General features: G+C 44.7%; 2 protein-coding genes across 4 annotated transcripts in view; one reads left to right on the top strand and one right to left on the bottom strand.

Moving 5' to 3' along the window:
- ACO2 (aconitase 2) overlaps nucleotides 1–13596 on the top strand; it is a 30681-nt gene extending 17085 nt beyond the window's left edge. For all 3 annotated transcript variants that reach the window (XM_032689633.1, XM_032689631.1, XM_032689632.1), the window contains exons 4-18: nucleotides 679–771; nucleotides 2694–2852; nucleotides 3059–3209; nucleotides 4490–4594; nucleotides 4855–4946; nucleotides 5230–5335; nucleotides 6395–6552; nucleotides 7609–7682; nucleotides 8352–8463; nucleotides 8655–8777; nucleotides 8983–9138; nucleotides 11101–11292; nucleotides 12113–12245; nucleotides 12554–12675; nucleotides 13093–13596. In XM_032689633.1, coding sequence (XP_032545524.1) covers nucleotides 679–771; nucleotides 2694–2852; nucleotides 3059–3209; nucleotides 4490–4594; nucleotides 4855–4946; nucleotides 5230–5335; nucleotides 6395–6552; nucleotides 7609–7682; nucleotides 8352–8463; nucleotides 8655–8777; nucleotides 8983–9138; nucleotides 11101–11292; nucleotides 12113–12245; nucleotides 12554–12675; nucleotides 13093–13236 — 1920 coding nt within the window. In that variant the 3' untranslated portion in view covers nucleotides 13237–13596. The remainder of the gene's footprint in view (nucleotides 1–678; nucleotides 772–2693; nucleotides 2853–3058; nucleotides 3210–4489; nucleotides 4595–4854; nucleotides 4947–5229; nucleotides 5336–6394; nucleotides 6553–7608; nucleotides 7683–8351; nucleotides 8464–8654; nucleotides 8778–8982; nucleotides 9139–11100; nucleotides 11293–12112; nucleotides 12246–12553; nucleotides 12676–13092) is intronic.
- A 1148-nt stretch (nucleotides 13597–14744) lies between these two features.
- On the bottom strand, nucleotides 14745–21038 carry POLR3H (RNA polymerase III subunit H). The gene is made up of 6 exons (XM_032689630.1): nucleotides 20685–21038; nucleotides 19434–19530; nucleotides 18038–18124; nucleotides 16981–17044; nucleotides 16141–16348; nucleotides 14745–15632 (listed from the first exon to the last, which is right to left on the bottom strand). Exons 1-6 carry the CDS (start codon nucleotides 20793–20795, stop codon nucleotides 15579–15581), a joined length of 621 nt encoding a protein of 206 aa, XP_032545521.1. The 5' UTR covers nucleotides 20796–21038; the 3' UTR covers nucleotides 14745–15578.

Raw genomic sequence — 21038 nt, 5'->3', positions numbered from 1 at the left:
GCCAAGAAATATCAGGACATAATAGTGTCATGCTTCCTTGGCAACCATGGTTTTTCTCACAAGCAATTTTCACGGTGTGACCTCCACCAATAATGGTAATAGTGCAGCAAGAAAGGCAGCATTGTGTAAGTCCTAAACAGGGGACTTGGTAGAATGAGAAATTACACTCACCAACTCCCCTGGCAGCAAACAACTTCCAGTTGCATTTCTTAATCTGTAAAAATAAAGCCAGAATACTTATCTAAGAGGTTTGAAATGTCTCCAAAGCATCTGTAAAGGAAAAGGAACACCTGGTAGAGAAGGAAGTAGAGGCTAGAATAAGTGAGGGAGACAAGTTAAAAAAAACCCCTGAGATAGAAAAAATGAGCAGAGCATTTTTAAATGCCTTTTGGCAGGGTATTCCTTATTGACTGTTGCTGTTTGGAATTAGAAACTAAAAAAGATGCTTTTAGTAGAGCTACAGGTGGGATGGAATTAAATGGCCTGTTACAACTGTGTGTCAAACGGTCTTAGTTCCTTTTGCTTTTAAAAGTGTTGTGCACCTCCCTCCAGCTGCAGCAAAACTGTGGAGCAAACTACAGACAGGCGTGTGAGGGAAGGGAGTTTGTTTGAATGAGCTTTTGATGTATGGAAGAACAAAATGTGTTACTAATGTTCTGTGTTTCCCTGTGTGAATAGGACATAAACCAGGAGGTGTACAACTTTCTAGCAACAGCTGGTGCCAAGTATGGAGTAGGATTCTGGAAACCTGGGTCGGGAATCATTCACCAGGTAAAGTGTGTGTGTGTTTGCAATCTTTGAACGTGCAGTGGCTCTTTTACTTTATGGTGAAGAGAGAACTTAAGTGCAAACCCTTAAAGAATTTCACCAGCTGAGGGAAACAACTTGCTTTCCTCAAGGCAGGCGAGGTTTCTTACTTGCTCTCTCTGTTAGCTTGACAACAGTGGGGTTTTTTTTAAAGGTTATTTTGGTCAAACTGTAACCTGATGTGTGATTAGGCAGTGCCAACAGCATGCCATGTGAATCACAGAAGCTTGAAATACCTTAACTGCTTGTGGGCTGGCTCCTCTTAGTACAGTTGGAACAGTAAGGTGATGCCATCAAGCTGGTTCCATGGGGTTAATGTGAATTGCTTTTGGTGCTAAGGAGAGCAGCCCCGGTAGCATACTTTTTTTTAGGGTTATTATGTATGCATTTGCTTCCATAAAACCCAGGAGAGTATATGAGGACACCTAACTTTTAAGTACTCAAGAATGGCAACACATAACCAGTTGCTATGTGAATTTGAATAAAATGCAAAACAGTTTCCAAGTCTGAGATTCTCTTGTTATTGCACTTGGATCTAAAATGTGTATGACTGTCCTAAGATAACTTACCACTTAACGAGGCTTTTTGTTTTTTTAAAACAAACACCTCTGTCAGGATTTCCCTAACTTACTTGTGGTTGATTTACTTTGTGGGTCCAGTGGTCATTTTTCATTGTTCCTCTGAGTCTCAGGCAGTAAAAGTTGAAGAGCAGAATGAAGCAAAAGTGGAGAGGAGAATGGATGACTGGTAAGCATCCTGTCAGCAGGCAACTTGTGACAAGAGTCAAGAACTCTCTCCTATGTTTTCTTAGCTACTAAGTTACTGAGCTACTGAGTTACTAAGGTTACCTTAGCTTAATGCGATGCAACAGGTGAACTCTTCAAAAGGTTATGGAACATCTCAGGTCATTTGTGCTGTGGAGCCACTCGTGACATCTGTCACACGGCTACATAGCTCTGTGCAGTGGCTACCAGCTTTCTTGTGGCTGACTTTCTCTGGATGGAGAAAATTGATCATGTTGTATAGCTTCAGAGTCCAACTCTGGCAAAGCGAGGCCTTGACAGTGACCTTTCTCCCACAAATGTATTAATGTCAGCTATAAACAAGTGAAGCTGAAAGTTGTAAAAGCAAAGCCATGGTCTTTTTAATTAAGGACCACCTTAGTTCTGTTCAAGCTCTTCTGTGATGCATGTGCTATGAGTTCTGTGGTACTCAGAGAGGCTGTCCTTAGTGTTGGTGTGGCACATATGCAATGAGAAGTTCATCAGCTTGAGTTCTCCACTATGTTGCTACCACAGAAAACTTTTTTTTTTTTTTTCATTAAATAACTATTTTGTGGTTTTTTTGGTAGTTGAAAAGTCTTGCACGGAATCACTAACAGCAATAAGGGAAGGGCAGCCTCTTGGTGAGGGATTTTTCTCTGTGATTGGGTTTTGCCTGGCATCATGAACTGGAGGAGCCTATTGGTATTCTACTGCTATGGGAGCATAAAGATTATGGAAGGTCTTTATATATCCAGCCTAGCATCGGACAAGTGAGCTGACTTGCTCAGCAGTTTATTAAGGTGGCACCTTAGCAAAAGCCTAAACTGGAGGAAAGTATTCTTCTAGTGAAAAAAATAAGAGATTGTTTTCTAATTTTTTTCATTATCCTGGGACAAGCAAGAATCCTGACACTGAGACTTGGTACCTTGTGCTGTCCTTACATTCTCCACAAGGAGTTTGAAACAGAAGAGAATTTCCAATCCAAACCAAATTCAATTACTTTCTTCTACTGAAATCAATGAATACAAACTGATCTAAACTCTTGTTCTTGTCTTCTTTCTGGTTGTCTTCCCCCTCCTTTCCCAACAAACAAGCAAGCAAACAATCCGTTTTTATTTTCAGATCATTCTGGAGAACTACTCCTACCCTGGGGTTATGCTGATTGGCACAGATTCACACACCCCAAACGGAGGTGGCTTGGGAGGAATCTGCATTGGTGTGGGTGGAGCTGATGCCGTGGATGTCATGGCAGGAATCCCTTGGGAGCTCAAATGCCCAAAGGTAGGAGCACAAAGAATACCAATCTTCGATGTGAAGGGTGAGATGTGTAAGGAACATTGATTTTCAACCACTGTATATATAAGGCACAATATACCATTGCAATCTGAAAGGAATATACCCCACAGGAGAACTATATACCATTACCTTTCTGAAAGGAAGTGACATCAGTGTTTTTTTTCTTTTTTCCCCCCACTAATGTTGCTCAGGTTATTGGTGTAAAACTGACTGGCAAGCTCTCAGGTTGGACTTCTCCTAAAGATGTGATCCTGAAAGTGGCTGGCATCCTCACTGTCAAGGGTGGAACAGGGGCCATCATTGAATACCACGGGCCGGGTGTGGATTCAATCTCTTGCACAGGTAAGACAACACAAATCTCTTACCTGAGAGGAGTGGTGTTGGAGCTGAGTGTTGAGTGTTGGAGGCTGAGAAGGGGATCAGGCAAGAAGGACTAAATGTTCTCCCTTAGCCTGACCCAGTGATTCATACACTGCTAACTGGGAGAGTTGGGTGAGCATGGTGTAACACAACAGCACTCCCTCTCAGTGAAAAAGTGGCTTCTCTCCATTAAATCTTCTTATGACTTTAAGAACATGGGATAGTTAATTGTGAAGAATCCTGTAAGATGGTACATCAGGATAAGAGTAAGGGTGGAGGTATTCCAGTATATACTTAAGAAGATGGAGATGCCAGAGATAAAGAATGACATTTTCATTTCAGCCTAAAATATGCTGTGAATAGAAAAAAGAAACAGGTTAAAGGGAGTATATGTGTGACAGCTGCTAAACAAAAAGCTTTTTAGAAAAGGGAGGTGGGCAGAGGATAGACCAGAAAGAAGCAGTTTATAACATGCAGTCATATACTAGCTAATTTTGGGTCTTGGGTGCTGATTCTGAACCAGCAAAAATTGCAGTTCTCTGTAATGTGCTAGCTAAGACCAAATTACAAGAAACGTCCCTTCCTTTGGCTTGAAGCACAGCCTTCAAGCTGGACTTCTCTTAATTTGCCTGACTTGGCTACAACTTGGAATATTTGGTTTTACAAACTGAGAGAAATTAGGGATTTTTCTTCTGTGAAATCAGAGGACCTTGACCTGTGGTATCTGTTCCTAGCTTGTTAGTTGTAAAGCAGCAGCTTCTACGATTTCATTGCTGTGTCCTTGAAAGGCATGGGTGATCCCAGTGCAGTGAGCAAACATTTGGGGTTATTTTACTGTGTTCTGTCACTGGAAGCATTTTATTCAACCCATTACATTTCTCACAAATGTCTGGCTCCTCCAGTAAAGATAAATTAGATGGTAGGGAGGGACAGGACACCCACTGCGGGTAGCAGAGATGCTGCTCACTGCTGTAAATGCATTTAGTGCTCAGTGCAGATGGGGGTTCCCTGTCATCCCTTCCAGTATCTGCAAGAATCAGTATGACTTTCGGCTCCTTCCTTGCAGAAAAGTCTGGTTGCAGGCACTGTATCAATCAGAATCATTAGGGGCTGAGCCAGCCATTACATTGCCAGTGTGTCCTCTCAGCCGTGGATTTATGTGGGAAATGCCGTGATCCCTCTTGGCTTTTACTGACTTCTGGACAATGGGATGGCCTTGGACTTTCTTACTGACCCCATGGTCGCTTCTCCCACTTCTCTAGGAATGGCAACAATCTGTAACATGGGGGCTGAAATTGGAGCTACCACATCGATCTTCCCGTACAATGCACGCATGAAGAAATACTTGGGCAAGACTGGGCGAGCTGGTAAGAGGGGTTGGGGGTTGAAGTGGGTAGAAGTATGGGTTCAAGTGAAGGTGTGTTCTGGGAGCAGTATCTTCCTATAGTGGTGTCTGATGTGACTTCTCACCTCATGTGGTCCTGTAGGTCATCTGCTACAAGTAGAGAGCCTGTAGATAAAGTGGCTGGGGAAGTAAATGGTGGAACCCCGTGTTTAGCTTTTCCAAACTTTTTCTTTTCTCTCATATTTGCTGGACTTTTCAGATCCCCCTTCTTTGTTATTCCAGATATAGCTGCACTTGCAGACGAATTCAAGCAACACTTGGTACCAGATTCTGGTTGTCAGTATGACCAGGTGATAGAAATCAACCTCAGTGAGGTAAGGCCTTCTTTCTTCTTGCCATCTTGGATGTTGTGACATGACTCTGCTTCGTGTGAATGAGGACCAAGCTGGGAGTTGGATGCAATACTCCTGGCACTGTACTAGAACATGTAAAATGCACTCAGGTCTGCTTCACTGACAGCTTGCACTCCAGTGTTTGTGTAGGAGAATCCTATTTAAACAGCTTCCAGATAGAGCTATGAAAGGAATTGATTTGCTGCTGTGTTTTGGGGTTATTCTTTGCTACTCTAATTTCTGACTTTGTCACTGTTTCTTAAAGCTGAAACCACATATCAATGGACCTTTCACACCAGACCTGGCGCACCCTGTGTCAGATATTGGTGCTGTGGCAGAAAAGGAGGGCTGGCCTGTTGATATCAGAGTTGGTGGGTAGCATTTGCTCTTTCCTCTGCCTTCATACTTGTGGCATAAATGTTGCTGTCTTGGGATCCAGTCTTTTCATTGCTACTGTATGTCCTTTGACTTCGGTGCAGTGTCATGTCTTCATGGCCATATTTGCTGGAAAGACTAGTGACTGCCTAGACCAGGTGTTTAGGATGAGATCAGGGATAGTAGGAGAGATTTTAATCTCAAGAAGCAGACCAGGTTTTTTTCCATTTTCAAAACTTTTGAATGTTTGGGTTGACAGGAGTGATACCTGTTGAAGAGCACTTCAGTTAAAAGTCTGTGCCATGGATTTGTCTGTTGCAGAGATCTGTCAGGAGCATGATTGTCAGCCCTCCCAGCTGTTGGCTGTTGAGCTCTCAGGACATAGTAAAGTTAGTACTTTCTGTCCTAAAGAGCAGGCTTGGAAATTCACTTGGAATACTCACTTTTGGGATGGTAACCTGTTGGTTGGCTTCTCAACTTTTGCTCACTGGGGGAATGAAAAGAATGGAAATACATTGTAAAGCCACATCCCGGGTGGGAAATGTATCATTCAACAGTGTTACAAATGGGATACAGTTACAGCAGCTGTAACAGAAAGAGAATTTATATTTTGCTGGTTAGCACCTGTCAGGATTGTACAGTATGTCCTCATGTGGTATTCATACTGTAACAAAGCATGCTTGCTTTTCATCATTTCCTCCATTTCTTGCCATCTTGGTTTGAAATCTTTTCTGTTTGTGGAACAATACCTCTCTCTGGTAATTTGCATAACCAAAGTGCAAGTAAGTGACACTCAGATCTTGTAAAACAATAACCAGAATAGTGACAAGGTAGTGTGTTTGACTGTGCAACCTCCAAAGCTGGACAAGGGATCGCTTGTGACCACAGTATATTGCTGGATGGCTTGGCAGTGTTAGTACCTGAAACCCTTTCAGATACCTTGTCAGCAGAAAAGGTGGTTGTCCCTTGTTTTTTCTGCAGAGAGACAGGTCAGGGAGAAGCTTCCTAATACCAGGGCTACAGTAACCACCTCCCTGTTCTGTCAAACACCACAGGCTTGATCGGCAGCTGCACCAACTCCAGCTATGAGGACATGGGACGCTCTGCAGCTGTGGCAAAACAGGCACTAGCGCATGGATTGAAGTGCAAATCAAAGTTCACAATCACACCAGGTTCAGAGCAGATCCGTGCCACCATTGAAAGAGATGGTTATGTGAGTATGGCTGTTCTTTACGCTTCCAAACAGTAAGGGTTAAATTCTTCAAGATAGTACTCAGGGGTCCTGAGGTGATAATGGAAACCTCTCAAACTTTGTCTTCACTTATTGCTGGAGGTACAATTACTGATGTAGTGACTAGCCTTGTGCTACTGTGCCTGTGGGTCCTGCCATCACCTTGACAGTGTTTTGATCTGATATCTTTACTACCTGAGTGTAACAGGATTAGAACTGAACAGAGCTAAGACAGTTATCAGGAACTGAGGCCCTGAGGAGATAACAGTATGCACAGCAAGGGATGCCTCGTGCTCCTGGGATTCTGTAGATGGCCATGGCTGACAAAGGCCTGCAATCCAGTTTTCTCGTTTAAGAACAGTTTAGGAAGTGAGCAAGCTCTTTTGTTGGAGGGTGATTCCCAATTTGGACAAAACTTATGGCAAAACTCATATTTGATTTGAAAGAAATGTTTTTGTAGAGGAACCATTACCTACTTTCTTCCCTTTTCTGGCAGAAAATGATGTTTTAATTATTTTACTATTTAGTAAATGTTAGATGCTGTCACAGCATGGGGACCAAGTCTTCACATGTGGATATGCCCAGCCAATACTTAATGCCTTCTCCAACCAAGTCCACAGTCATGCCTTTCTTTAACAGCTCCCCCCTTAACTGAGTCATTTGCTGAGTGGACTGAGCAGGCACACACACTTGCCTGCACTGTGGCCAGTTCTGTCCTTACATGGACAGGAAGTCTGTAGGATATTAATCAGACCAGACACTGCCCTTCAGTCAAATATCTGCAAGTAACTGGATTGCTCAAGTTGAAGCAGGTAGAGAATGGGAACATCGTGGCAAGTCATCCTATGCTCTTCCCTACTGTTAACTTACAGCCTTGCTGAGGTCAAACCCCATGTATTTATAAAAGTGACTCAAAACAAATGAGGAGAATTTTTTCACGCTTGGTGCTTTTTGTTAGTGTCTGCTTCCCCTGAAAGAGCAACCCCAGAAACTTATTCCAGATTTTCTACCAGTAACAAAGTTGTTTTCTGCTCCCAGGCGAAAATCCTGCGAGAAGTTGGAGGGCTGGTTCTTGCCAATGCTTGTGGGCCGTGCATTGGCCAGTGGGACAGGTAAAGTGAAAGACAGACCTCACTCTAGCTTTGTGTCTTTTAGCTCTTAAAGTGCTCTGTGAAGCCAAATGTGACTGTAAATACAACACACTGGGAATGAAATGTTTAAAAATCCACTGTCCATAGCTGTCTGATATGCACTGGAGGAGGAGAAAAGAAAGACTGCAGATTTATATTGAGCCTTTAAGTGAATGAAGCTGCAGAATGGACACACACTCTGGAGGCATTTTATAGTAGGCAAAAAATGGGAAGAGAGATTTGTTGTTTGTGAGAGGGTGGACTAGAGGTTGTATGGTCCTTTTAAAATAGGAAAAATAAATTGGTCCAACTTCAATCATTGCTGTAGCCAGAAGAAAAATTCCCAATAGAAGGGATGGGAAACACATTCTCATGTGGCTTTGTCACTGCTGCTGGTGGGCTATCCAAAGGCAATGTACTTAGTTGTTTAGACAGTTCAACAGTGCTGTGAAAACTACTCCAAGAATCAGTGACTTGGGTTTGCACTATCCTTTGTTTTGAATCTTTGCTTAAGGAAGAAAACATGTCCAGGCACCAGTTCATGTTCCTAAAAGGTAGTGCTGCCAAAAGCAGGCTGGGGGATTTTAGCAGTGAGACATCTAGAAGCAGTATCCCATTTAGATCTGATGAGCATATTTGCTTCTTTCACAGGAAGGACATCAAGAAAGGAGAGAAAAACACAATAGTTACGTCCTACAACCGGAATTTTACGGGTCGCAATGATGCCAATCCAGAGACTCATGCATTTGTGACCTCTCCAGAGGTAAGAAACAGCCAGAGGAGGGCCATGGAATAGGTAGGGTGCCTTGGGAATCAATTCTTGTGCCTACAAGAGAGGCACAGTGTGGCTTGATTAGTAGCTTGGCTGCTGGCTTTGAGACTGTTAGACTTAGGACTTTCAAATGAAGAGATGGGGGTAGAATAAACCTTTAAATTTGTCACTTTTTCTTTCAGATTGTCACAGCCCTGTCCATTGCTGGCACTCTAAAATTTAACCCTGAGACAGATTACCTGACAGGAGCAGATGGGAAGAAGTTTAAACTAGAGGCACCTGATGCAGATGAACTGCCCAAGCTGGTAACTGCTTGGTCTGGAGGTGGGGAGGGAGGAAAGGCCTGACAGTAGCAGTGTTTTATATGTACTGAGAGAACTTTCATGCACTGACCTCTTCCTTGATGTGCAGCATTACAGCTAGAATGGGGGCAGTTGCCTGTATTGACTTGTTCTCTTATGTGCTGTTGGGGATGGCTGAGGCTGATGATTTTCCTTTTTTCTTTGGAAGGAGTTTGACCCAGGCCAGGACACCTATCAGTACCCTCCCAAGGATGGCAGTGGGCAGCACGTGGATGTGAGCCCCACCAGCCAGCGCCTCCAGCTTCTTGAGCCCTTTGATAAGTGGGATGGCAAGGATCTAGAAGACATGCTGATCCTCATCAAGGTCAGGAACCAAGTGGGGGGATGCCAACTGTGACAGGTCTGCTCGAACAGAGGTTTGCACAGAAGCTGCTAAAAGCTTTGGATGTGCCTTTGAGCTGTCTCTGATTCCTTCCCCTACAATCACATTGTTATGGAAAGTGAACCAAGGGTCTTCCTTCCTTCCAGGTGTTTCCTTTTGATACTTTTTTCTGTTATAACTAAGACTCCTCTCCTTTGGGCTGGTGGTTAGCTAATACCATGAAAAATGAAGCTTGTTATATAGCATGTAATACGATCCTGTCCATACCATGCAGTCTGCAGAATTTGTCCCAGTTATAACCTGCAGCAGAAAGGTGGATGGGTTCTTTAATTAGCATCTTTAATAACGGACTGTTCTAAGATGCATTTTGTCTGAAATGGGGTCATTGGGAACTTCTCGTCCATCAGTATGCATGTTGTCTTCCCACTTTATAGAAATTACTTCATAATAAAACATTGCAATTTGGTCTTTTAATGGAGACGGGTTTCTCCTCTCTGCCTGAGGTGAATTAAGGGGATGAAAACTTCAGTTAATACAGTGATAGGTTCTGAAATGCAGTCCCTTAGGAACTGACCTTTGGGAACACTGATTTGGCAGAGTTGCAGGTACTCCCAAGGGCCATACTGAGCTGTGCTTAAGTTTTGGACAAGGCAACTCCTTTGCAAGCACTTTGAGACTTACCAATTGGAAGGCCATTATCTCTGGTTGGAAATTCTGTTCTTACAAGCTGAGAAGGTTTATGTGCAGTTTGGAAACTTAGAGGATAACACTTGGCATCTTGCTGAAGTCCCCCAACAGGGAGGCTGAGCTGTAGGAGGAAGAGCTTGGTTGCTTTTTGTACCTGAACAACCTGCTGCTGAGTGAAGTGAGGGCATGGCAGGAGATGTCATGGCTAAGCTAATTTTTGTAATTTATCCTTTGGAACAAGGCTGTTCTTCCTACCCAACACAGGCAGAATGATCACTGTTTTCTGCCTCAGAGTGCCTTGATTCTTTAACAGATGTGCTTGTCTTGAGTTTGTGCCTTTAAAAGGAGAGATGATGATCACAGAGTGGGTAAGATTGGACGGGACCACAGTGGGTCATCTGTCCAACCTCCCTGCTCATGCAGGGCCATCCTAGAACATATTGCACAGGATTGTGTCCAGACAGTTCTTGAATATCTCCAGTGAGAAAGACTCCAGAACCTCTCTGGGCAATCTGTTCCAGTGCATGGTCACCTGCGCAGTAAAGAAGTTCTTCCTCATGTTCAGGTGGAACTTCCTGTGCACTAGTTTCTGCCCATTGCCTCTTGTCCTGTTGCTTGGCACCAGTGAGAAGAGCCTGGCCCCATCCTCTGGACACCCTCCCTTCAGATACTTATGGACATTGATGAGGTCCCCCTCAGTTGTCTCTTCTCAAGGCTGAACAGGAGGTGCTCTAGTCCCTTAATCATCTCTGTTGCCCTCCATTGGACCCACTCCAGGAGTTCCATGTCACTTGTACTGAGGAGCCCAGAACTGGACACAGCATTCCAGATGTGGCCTCACTAGGCTGAGTGGAGGGGCAGGATCACCTCCCTTGACCTGCTGGCAGTGCTCTTCCTAGTGCACCCCAGGATACTGCTGCCACAGGGGCACACTGCAGGCTCAGGGATAACTTTTTGCCCATGGGATCCTCAGGCCCTTCTCTGCAGAGCTGCTTTCCAGCAGGTTGGCCCCCAGCCTGTGCTGGTGCATGGGATTATTCTTGCCCCAGGTGCAGGACCCTGCATTTGCCTTTATTGAACTTCAGGCAGTTCTTCTCTGCTGACTTCTCTGACCTGTTGAGGTCCTTCTGAAGGGCTGCACAGCCCTCTGGAGTATCGACCACTCCCCCCAATTAATGCTTCACAATTAAAAGTGTTGAGGAAGGGTCAAGTACGCTGCTCCATCCTAAGATGTTCTTCTCTTGTACTACCCTTTAGGTAAAAGGGAAATGCACCACTGATCATATTTCTGCAGCCGGACCGTGGCTTAAATTCCGTGGCCACCTGGACAACATCTCCAACAACCTGCTCATTGGTGCCATCAACATTGAAAATGGCAAAGCCAACTCTGTGAGGAATGCATTAACCCAGGAGTTTGGCCCAGTCCCAGACACAGCCCGTTACTACAAGGTGAGACGTTCCCCTGACACGTCTATTTTAAGAGGACATTTACACTTTGGGCAGTGTGTGCCAAGAATGAGGATCTCTCCCTCCTGCTCTCAAGTAACAGCAGCTGTGAATTCCCTTAGCACTGAGGCTTTTTCTTGGTATTTACTCTGATGATTGCAGTTCCTGTAGGAGATTCAGTCCCTAACTGATAGGGTGAAGATGGAGGAGGATCCCATGACTCCGAGGTGACCAGAAATCATAAACAAAAGAGGAAGAACTCCTTTAGGCTCTGCACACCTCACAAGGCATGGGTGTTATTAGGCTGTAACTAAATCTTGCCTCCTGGAATGTTTCATCTGTGACTAGTCTAATGTTTAAACAAGTTATAATCTTATCCCCTTTATTCTTTAACACTTGGCTTTGAATCTCAAGAAATGTCCTTTTGCCCTCTGGACAACTTGGCAGTTGTCTCAGATTGGCTCTTCCCGTAGAGAGAAGTTAAAATTTTCCATATCCCTTCCAGAAGTAGAGCAGAGATCTTGGCTGGTGCGAATGTTGGTCTGGCACAGCACCATGGAAGGAGAAGTGGCAGGAAAAGGAAAGAAAGGATTTGCTCTGGATCCCAAGGGCAATCCTCCTCAGATGGCAGTGCCTAACTACTGTGAAGCACTTAATTCCTTTATTTCTCTCCTTTCTTAGAATTGAAGGGAGCCTTCTGGGAGAAGGTGTCATAGCACAGCAATGTCAGTGTAATGCTCCAATTAGATGTGTGGGTGGATATTTATTGTTAATTCCTCATTTGTGTGGCAGCAAAAATGTAAATCTGTGCCTTTTGTCACAGAAAATGGGTGTCAAATGGGCAGTTATTGGGGATGAAAACTATGGTGAAGGATCAAGCCGGGAGCATGCAGCATTGGAGCCACGTCACTTGGGAGGCAGGGTCATCATCACCAAGAGCTTTGCCAGGATCCACGGTGAGTCACACTTCCCCTGTGGTGTGTGTAAACAGGATGTGTTTGGTTTGAGTGGAAGCAGTTTACCTTGTCCTAGGGCTCAACACCTCCAGGCATGAACCTTACCTGCTGACAGATGGCAGGGTCCCTCCTGTCAGGAGTCCTGTTACATATCTAGTTAGATATGCCACAAACAGAGGATCTGCTGATCTTGCTACTAAGATAATTTTGCTGGAATGCTACTCTGAGAAGCACTGGGCAGCCAGAAGGTAATCCTGCTTCCCTGCAGTGGGGTGTGACAAGAGTGGTTGGCGGTTTGTTCTCTGCAGAAACCAACCTGAAGAAGCAAGGTCTGTTGCCTCTCACTTTCGCTGATCCAGCAGACTACAACAAGATCCATCCTGTGGACAAGCTAAGCATTGTGGGGCTGAAAGACTTTGCACCTGGAAAGGTAACTGTCCAGTGTCTTGTCATGCACTTGTGGGCAGGGATGTGCCACTGATGGGAACAGTGGTGAGCTGTGTGCTTGTGAGGCAGCACTGGCACTGGTGGGCAGTGCAACCTCCCAGCCAGGCAAGACACAGTGGCCTGAGGGGCTACAGGGCAGGTCAGAATCAGACTGTGTTGTTCTGAAGAGTGATGAGATACCCTTTTATGATACTATGAATTTCTGGTCTTGTTGGCTTAAGCATGAGTGTTCCCTACAAGGAACTGCACCCTCACTTTTTATGTTAAGACCTACCGTGAGCTACAATTTTCCCTTTTCAGCCCTTTAAAAACATGTAGGAATTTTCCTGTGAGAAACTTCAGATAACTTGCTCCCTTGAAAGAGAGGGGGGGTTAAATAAAAACTGTCTTCTTCCTTTAGCCTCTGAAATGCATCATCAAACATCCCAATGGGAGCCAAGAAACAATCATGCTGAACCACACCTTCAATGAGTCGCAGATCGAGTGGTTTCAGGCTGGCAGTGCCCTGAACAGAATGAAGGAGCTGCAGCAGAAATCAAGCTAAGTGCGCACAATGCCCCAGTGCACTGGACTCGATTCAGCTTTGGCATTTTCATGAAAGTGCAATTCCATGCCTACTGTTGGAATAAATGTCTGATCAAATGTAACCATAGCTTCCTTTTTGTTATGGTACTTCCTCTTCACTGACACTATGAAAAGGGAGTGCAGCTAGGCTTACTTTCATCTTTTAAATTCCCCAGCTCCCTTTTTCTATTTTGGCTCAGTTTCAGTTGTCCCACAGTTATTTATATTTGGAAATAACCAGCTAGGGTGGGTTTGTCTGCTCAGTTGGTTGTTTTCTGCCCATTCACTTTACTGATGGCTAAAGACTTAAAATGAAAATAAAGAATGTGACCATCTCTTCTGCCATGTGTTATTGTATTCATCATCCTCATCCCTGTCACTGTCGCTGTGAGGGTGGGAAAGAATTTCTTGTAAATTACGGCTATATGGAGGGGGGAAAAAAAAACCAAACAACAAAACAACAAACCACAACAAACAGTAACTCCACATGGTAAAAAAAAGAGCCCTCACAGCTGTCTTGCACTGTTTAGCCTACTGCAGGCTCCACTCGTGACCATCACCACCTTCCCCACTACATTCCTGTGCATTGCAAATCAGTACCACTACTGCAGCAATGACAAACTTGCAAGAGCACCTGACGTATCTGCCCTCCCAGCACTGGGCACTAAATTAGTTTCCTCAAGCACAGCTTGTAACAGGAGACAGATGTTGAGGAGTCTCTTCAGGAGAAAATGCACACAAAGCCATGTAGCTCCCATCTCACTGCACTCCTGGGAGCTCTGACCCTGTGAAATGGGAGCTGAGCTAAACAGCTTCTTGGAGGTACTGGGGCTGTTTTCTTCCCCTGCTCTGGCACTACCCCAGAACAGCCTGTGTGGAAGCTCCTCACTTGTTTCACCCAAATTTCCACCTACACAAACAGCTGGGGGTTTTCTGCAGTTTGTTTCCACCACAGCTAGATGGTTGCATGTCAGCACTCTGCTCTGTAGGTGGTATTCAATAAGCTTACTGTCTGTGCAGATGGACCTCAGTTACTATGTGAACCTAAAGAATTCTACGCTCCCTTTTAATTAGGGCAACGCACCAGGAATAACAGTTTAGAATTAAGGGGTTCTAACGATGCTACAGGGAGGGCGCTGGTGACTCAGGCTTTGTTTTCGCAGTTGGAGGTTAAGCATACCCACCATCCCAGTGAATTACAGCCCCTTCCTGCCAAACGTGGCTGGCTTTGTAATTACGTGCAGCATCACTCTCTTGGCAATGGGCCCTGCATAGATTTTACTCAGTTTTGTTCCCCCCTCTCCTTGTACTGCTGTCAGGGAGGGTGATGGCAATTGTTTGTCATTGGCTGCTAGCACAGAGCAAAACATTGGTCTCAACACTATCTGCCTTGAAATCCAAGTAGCTAAACTGCAGGAGGCAACTGTTTTCTTCCTCCTAGGCAGGAAGCTAATAGTTTCCCCACAAATTGTACAGGAAGGCAGGCTGTGTGGTTTTTACTATTTATTCCACTTATGGTATTAAGACACCCTCACAAACGAGAGTTTGGGGCAGCTTGCTGAAAGCAGCCTTGGTCCATTTAGTTCATAATTACATACTTCAGTCAAACTGCAAAGTTTAGCTCATTCTACATAAGTACAGCCCACTCAGTAACGTAATTCCATTCAGCACATTAAGCAGCCCGTAGCTTTCCACAGTGGTCATCTTCACCAAACTGGAGTTACTTCTGGGTAAACAACTGTCATTGCCATTCTTTTTGGCTGACTTCATCCATGGGTGAAGTTCCCATTCTTAGAAGAACATTGCCCCCATCTCTCCTGCTCTCCCAGCAGCAGCATTTTCCAGGTCTCTGGAGTACCACACAGCTACTAACTAGTTAGTCTTTTGCTGCTTCTTCTTAATTTCCTGTCAAAAGAAGGGCAGGTTTCTACCCTCTGAGATCAAGCTCTCAGCCCAAGGAAGCTGTACTTTTTGACAAGCTTTCTCTTCTGCTTTCACTCACGAAAGTCAACTCCCTCCTTAATTCAGGCAAGTAAAGACCTCCCCAGTTTTTCCTCCAGGGCAGGAGACCAAAGCTCCAGCTGAGTTTGTTGCTGCTGTGCTCAAGGCTTTTTGTGCCTATAAATTCCCTTCTGCAGATCAGTGAAGACATGTCTTGAAAGCAACTGTCTCTCTCTGGCAGGTTGGAATCTGAAGGGGAAACAGAGAATGGCAGGTCTAATTTCTCATTAAGCTTCAGAGGAGCAATGAGCACCAGCAGGATCCCGTTATACCCCAAACATCCACCGGAAAGACCTTCTGTGGAGCAGGCTCTGATGGCAGCTAACTGTTTGTCCACCACGACAGGAGGCCCAGGCCGGGCTCGCTGATTGATCCCTGTTCACAGAGAGAAGACGAGAGGGTGCAATTGTAAACTGCATACAGAATAGAGGAAAATGCCTAAAAATGTAACATCTCTCCCCTGAGTTATGGAACAGAGCTGTCACTGCTTCAGATCTACCTTTCTCATGCATTGTACTCAAGTGGGTCTTATGCCAGCACACTGCAAGGAAACACTGTTCAGCTGCTGCATAAACCTTGATGTGTTGCTCCCAGCTCTGTATTCCTCATACGCTCACTCCTACTTACAGATCCTGCATCTGTAAGTCTGCTTTAAATCAGCCTCCCAGGGGAAAATCCACCAACAACCACAAAGTGTTCCAATGAAAACACTCAGAGCAACCGCAAGAACAATCTCATTTCTCCCTTTTTCCACTCCTTTCATTTTGTGAAACTGCTTCACGGTCATCTTAAAGCAATCAGTTCCTTGGGAAAGGGATGCTATTTTAGACACTGAACAAACCACAGCGCTCACAAGGCTCTATGAATCAATGCACATAGTTACCACAAGAGTGTACGGTGCCTCTTTCTTCTGGACTTCTTCTGTGGCAGTTGAAGTGGAAGCCTCTGCAGAGCTTGGACCTGTCGGTGATGTATCGACAAATGTTTCATCCACGACTCGGAAGCGGATCTCCTCCCCAATGTCCATGTAAAGGTCATGGGCCCCTTCTTCTGTCTCGTATTCCCACACCCACACCTGCTCTGCTTCATCACTGGCCATGCCAAGGATTAAGGATGGAAACAAATCAGTATTCTGCTTGACAGATCACCTTCTCACAGTGCTGAGAATAGACTTGATTCAAAGCCTTTTCAGAGTTATTTATCAAACCACCATGTACTGTCCTGGGTCATCGTCTGCACAGTCCAGGACCCGTCTTCCTTCTGATTTTTCTGCTTCAAGGTGTACACTGCTGGGGTACCCACCCAAAAAAAAAAAAAAAAAAACCAGAAAAGACCCCCAAACAAGCAAACCCCCTCAAACCCAAGACGACCTTGCCTGTCACACTGAAGTACCTCAGACACACATGTATGTAGACATCACATGGTGTGGTAAAACCTGCATTCTATCTTCAGCAGCAGCCAAGACTGGAGGCAGGGATTACAACTTGGCTGTTCAGGGGACACTGCCATTCATTTCTATCAGCAGGCATAATGATCCTGCAAAACCTAATGAGCGTGAGGGCCTGTCTAGCTGTGATAACAGTCTGCGGGACTTGCCTGACACAAGGGCTTAGCTTCTGCCACTGAGCACCTTCATTGTTGCAGTGGTGAATGCCTGTTGGGCCAGCACTGCACAATCTTTTGAAATGAAGTAGTAAAGTTATCAAAGGTGATCAAAGGATACAACTTAGCTGGCTGCTGCAGGGATTCTGGTGGGATGACAATATCATCAAAGAATCCAATAGAAACTGCGGAGAAAAGAATTCGATTAAGACTGAAAAATTCTTTGCAAATGATGTTCCACAATGATTCCTAAAATGCATTTCTAGACTCATTCCCTTCCTCTCTCAGGAAGGACATTGAGATTATGCAGGAATTATTCTTTGAGCCACAACACTCAATTTCCATTGGCAGCAAAGAAACCACCCGGCTGAAAGTACATACAGCAACAGAGGGCACAGTCTTTGTGCCTGCTGGGAAAGGAAAAGGTTGTTTGGAGCAGGAATGGAAATGAAAGCGTTCCAAGAAATGACTCAGATGCTATAGAGGTCTGTGACAGAAAAGAGCTCAGAAATCACAGATGTAACACGTTAAATAAAGACCAATATAAACTCAGAACAGTCCCTATCTCCCCTTAAGATTTCATGTTGTTGAATTTTAGCAGAGAATGGACCATGCTCAAATTCAGCAACAAATGCAGCCAAGGTAATCTCACTGCCCTAATTTAACAACTGAGCAGAGGAACTTGTTTGCATGGAAGACTTCTTCAAGAAAGGAAAGCAACTCATCAATTATGTATTCCATGACTCTGGCAGCGCTTTGTGCTCACAAAGACATTTCCCTTCCATGTTTTCAGGTATAGGAAATGATCGTGAATTTGCACAGAAATACGGGAAAAATACATCAGACCAACACAAGCCGATACTTCCACTTTGAAAAACACAAGTTCTGTTAACTGAAGCGCGAAAATTAATCCAGTCTATGCTCCAGATGGGCTTGCCTGTTCTTCGTGGGCACGCACGTGACTGAAAAAAGGAAAGAGGAGTGCAGACAAAAGCATCAAGGGCAGGGAAAGCTGCCAGGCTCAAACCACCAACCACACTCGGCTCAGAGCAGTGCGAGAGGCCAGCGATAGCCTTTACCCAGCCTACAGACAGCATCATTCCACCCGAAATCAGTGTTTCCGTAGACCCAATAGCCCTGCAGCTCACGTGTCCCTAATGTCAGAAGTAGTGGCTTACCGTGGACGCCGTCCTGGCTGCAGCTTTTAATCTGTCCAATCAGGATCTCATCCAGGAAGGGATGGAAGACCACATAGCGGAAATGCACTTAAAAGAAAACACATCATTACTGTTATTTCCATGTGAGTGAACTGCACTCCTTCCACAGGTTGGCAGCCATTAAAACAAAATCCCACATCCTATATGCCCCCTAAGACACTTAGCCAGTTTCTTTCATGATTTCTTTACAGGCACTGATTAGATAGAAAAACGGGAATAAGAGTTCTGATTCCTAACTGGTTTGTACGAGTTCTGACAGCAGCTGAGCAGCAGCTCACTTGTGTCCTGTTCTCAGCTCTTCAGTCTTGCAAGAGTCAAAGTTCACAGAATGAAAGTGTAAGCTCAAAAGCATGGAGCAGAGCCTCTGCTTAAGTCATGACAGGAGCATTCCTGCACAGTGTTTCAAGGCCAAAAGCATCAGTTGAAATTATACCTTCTTGCAATACTTCTGCCTTTTATCTTCTTTCAGTTCAAGGAGTAATTCAAAGTTAAGAAACTGAATGGAGATTAAAGCAATCAGGAAAGCCTGCCATCCTCCTTCAGTATTAGAGAAGTTTTTATTTGCTGGAAGCGAGTTGTATTGGAGTTGAAATTTAGACAAGGGGAGCCACATACAGTCAGTCCAGTTTCCTTCCAACAGGAAACATTTCATGTACTCAACCTATGCTTCCACACTGTAAACTGAAAATAGAAAAATGCATCTCTTACCAGTTTAAAAAAAACCCTAATTTTAACTTGAAAAAAAAAAAGAAATTTGCTTTTATGCATTTACTTCCAGATTTTAGTCAGATTTACCAAGAGTTGAAGTAAAGAAACTACTAATTTTTTATTAAAAAAAACCAAACAAAAAACCACTAGAAATGTATGCTGAACCAGAACTGTCTAAGTTTCAACAAAAATGTCATAGAACTTCCAGCTAGGACACAAGCATCAAATGCTGTGCAAATATTATATGCAGAAACAAGTTTCAACATTCTAGCTAGGGAAAATAAGCTTCAAAAAGAAAAAACACTAGAGGAATGGAAAGCAATTATTGCAACTTATTTCTACGTGAAGATTTTCAATAATTTTCAATTAAATTAGCTCCTTCCTAACCCCACACCTATGGCTCTAATTGTAGAACAGAGATGAACTGCAGGAGAAGGCAAGCAGGACTGGCTTTTTAAAGCCATATTTGTACCCAAAAACTGCAAAGAAAAGAAAATACTTTCATCATGTTTGTCTTGCCCTCCTAACAGGAACGGAGTTAAGGCTGTGAACTCAAGGTTGTTACTCTCCCTAACAACTGAACTCAGCCTACATTTCCAGATCATTACTTAACTTCTGCAACACTATATAACTGAGAACGAGCACATACCTTTGGTATGTGATGCACCATCCCCAGGAAATATGTATGAATCTTCCAGCTTTGTGATATCGTACAGACAGATGCAGAGCCCGACATTGTACACGACCTGCTCAAAGAAAAAAACAAATTGAAAGCAGTAAATCAACCCACTGGGTTAAATCAAGCAAACTATCAAATTTATACATTATGCACACCTTTTCAAAAGGTAGCAACAGAAAGGTGGTGAGATGGGAAGGAGGCTGTTTTGGTGCACTGCCTTCAACAGCCCCAGCATTGCAGGGGAACCCCAATTCAAGTGTTATGGGAGCACGTGTTTTCACTGGCACTGGAAAGAGCACTGTTACAGAGACCCTTGGGGAAATTGTCAGTGGTGAGAAGAACTTGATCTGCCAAGACAGTAAACAGCTCCCTACAGACATCATTCACCAGCCCCACAGCTTGTCCAAAGGCTTAACATATTTTTTGTTGGAGTTACACTGTCAAAAGCCTCTAGGCTTGACTTTGTCTTAAATTATATTAGCTATGGGGAGACACAAGGCAAATTCTTGGTTTCTCTGCTACTTCTGAGACAGCTTCACTCCTACAAAATTTGAGGCACCTACCCAGCCATCAGTGGATGAGGGAAGATTTTTGCTTTTCATAACGTGTCCATATAACCTGCTATTCACAACACCCCATCCCTTCAGATTGCTCTTTTGAGCTACTTTCACATTCACAGGTACATTTTGAGTTTTGTCCCTGCTTTGTGTTGAAAGCCATGTGCTAATCAGAGTCCCAAGGCTGCACAGGCAAACTCTGACCTCCTGGTCTACCACAGAACACTTGTTATATTCTGAAGACCAGCTTCTTACTGCCACGCTGTATTTCAATTATTAACCACAGACCAAATGGGCTAATATTTATATAGTCCGCCTTTTTTTTTCCTGATTCCTCACTGGCTGGATTAGTTTTCACCTGGTTTTCAGGCTGCATTTCAGATTGCTCCGCTATACACAACCCAGCAGTTGCTCTCACTTCTCTTCCATGTTTCTGTGCCCCATCTGGTAACTCAGTATCTTCCCATTACAGCATCAGCCACTGGAAAAATGTCCCCTTTGAGATGGCACGTGGCTGTCTCTTTGTTTACAGTCGCTGGGCACGGCCTTCCCATCTGAACTACTCTGACACCTCAGCCACCGTCTCATTGGGCACAAGCGAAAGGAAGAAACGCTCGGGGATGTTACAATGCCTCCATCAACCAATACGTGACCCACGCTTTACCTTATTGGCCAATTTCTTGTTTAGCTCTTCAGCAATGGATTCGTTCAGTTTCCTTTCAAACTGCCAGGGAGGAATTCTGACAGTGTCAGTCATCTCCACCAGGACAAACATGGTGGCGGAGGAGGGGGCGAGGAGACACCAACAGCCTCGGGAACTGGAGCGCTGCGAGGACAACCGAGGCGGGCCCGGGAAGCCACCCCCCCCGTGTCGCACGGAGCCCGGCAGGGCGGTATCCCGGCTGTCCCAGCGGGAAGGGGCCGGGACGCCGGGATCACCCCTCACCCGCCTGCCGCACGCGGAGCCCGTCGCGCGCCACGGCCGCGCGCCACTTCCGGCACCGCCTCAACCAATCGC

This window comes from Chiroxiphia lanceolata, chromosome 5 (assembly GCF_009829145.1).
Source record: "Chiroxiphia lanceolata isolate bChiLan1 chromosome 5, bChiLan1.pri, whole genome shotgun sequence".
Lineage (NCBI taxonomy): Eukaryota > Metazoa > Chordata > Aves > Passeriformes > Pipridae > Chiroxiphia > Chiroxiphia lanceolata.
This window is presented reverse-complemented; position numbering and strand designations above follow the sequence as displayed.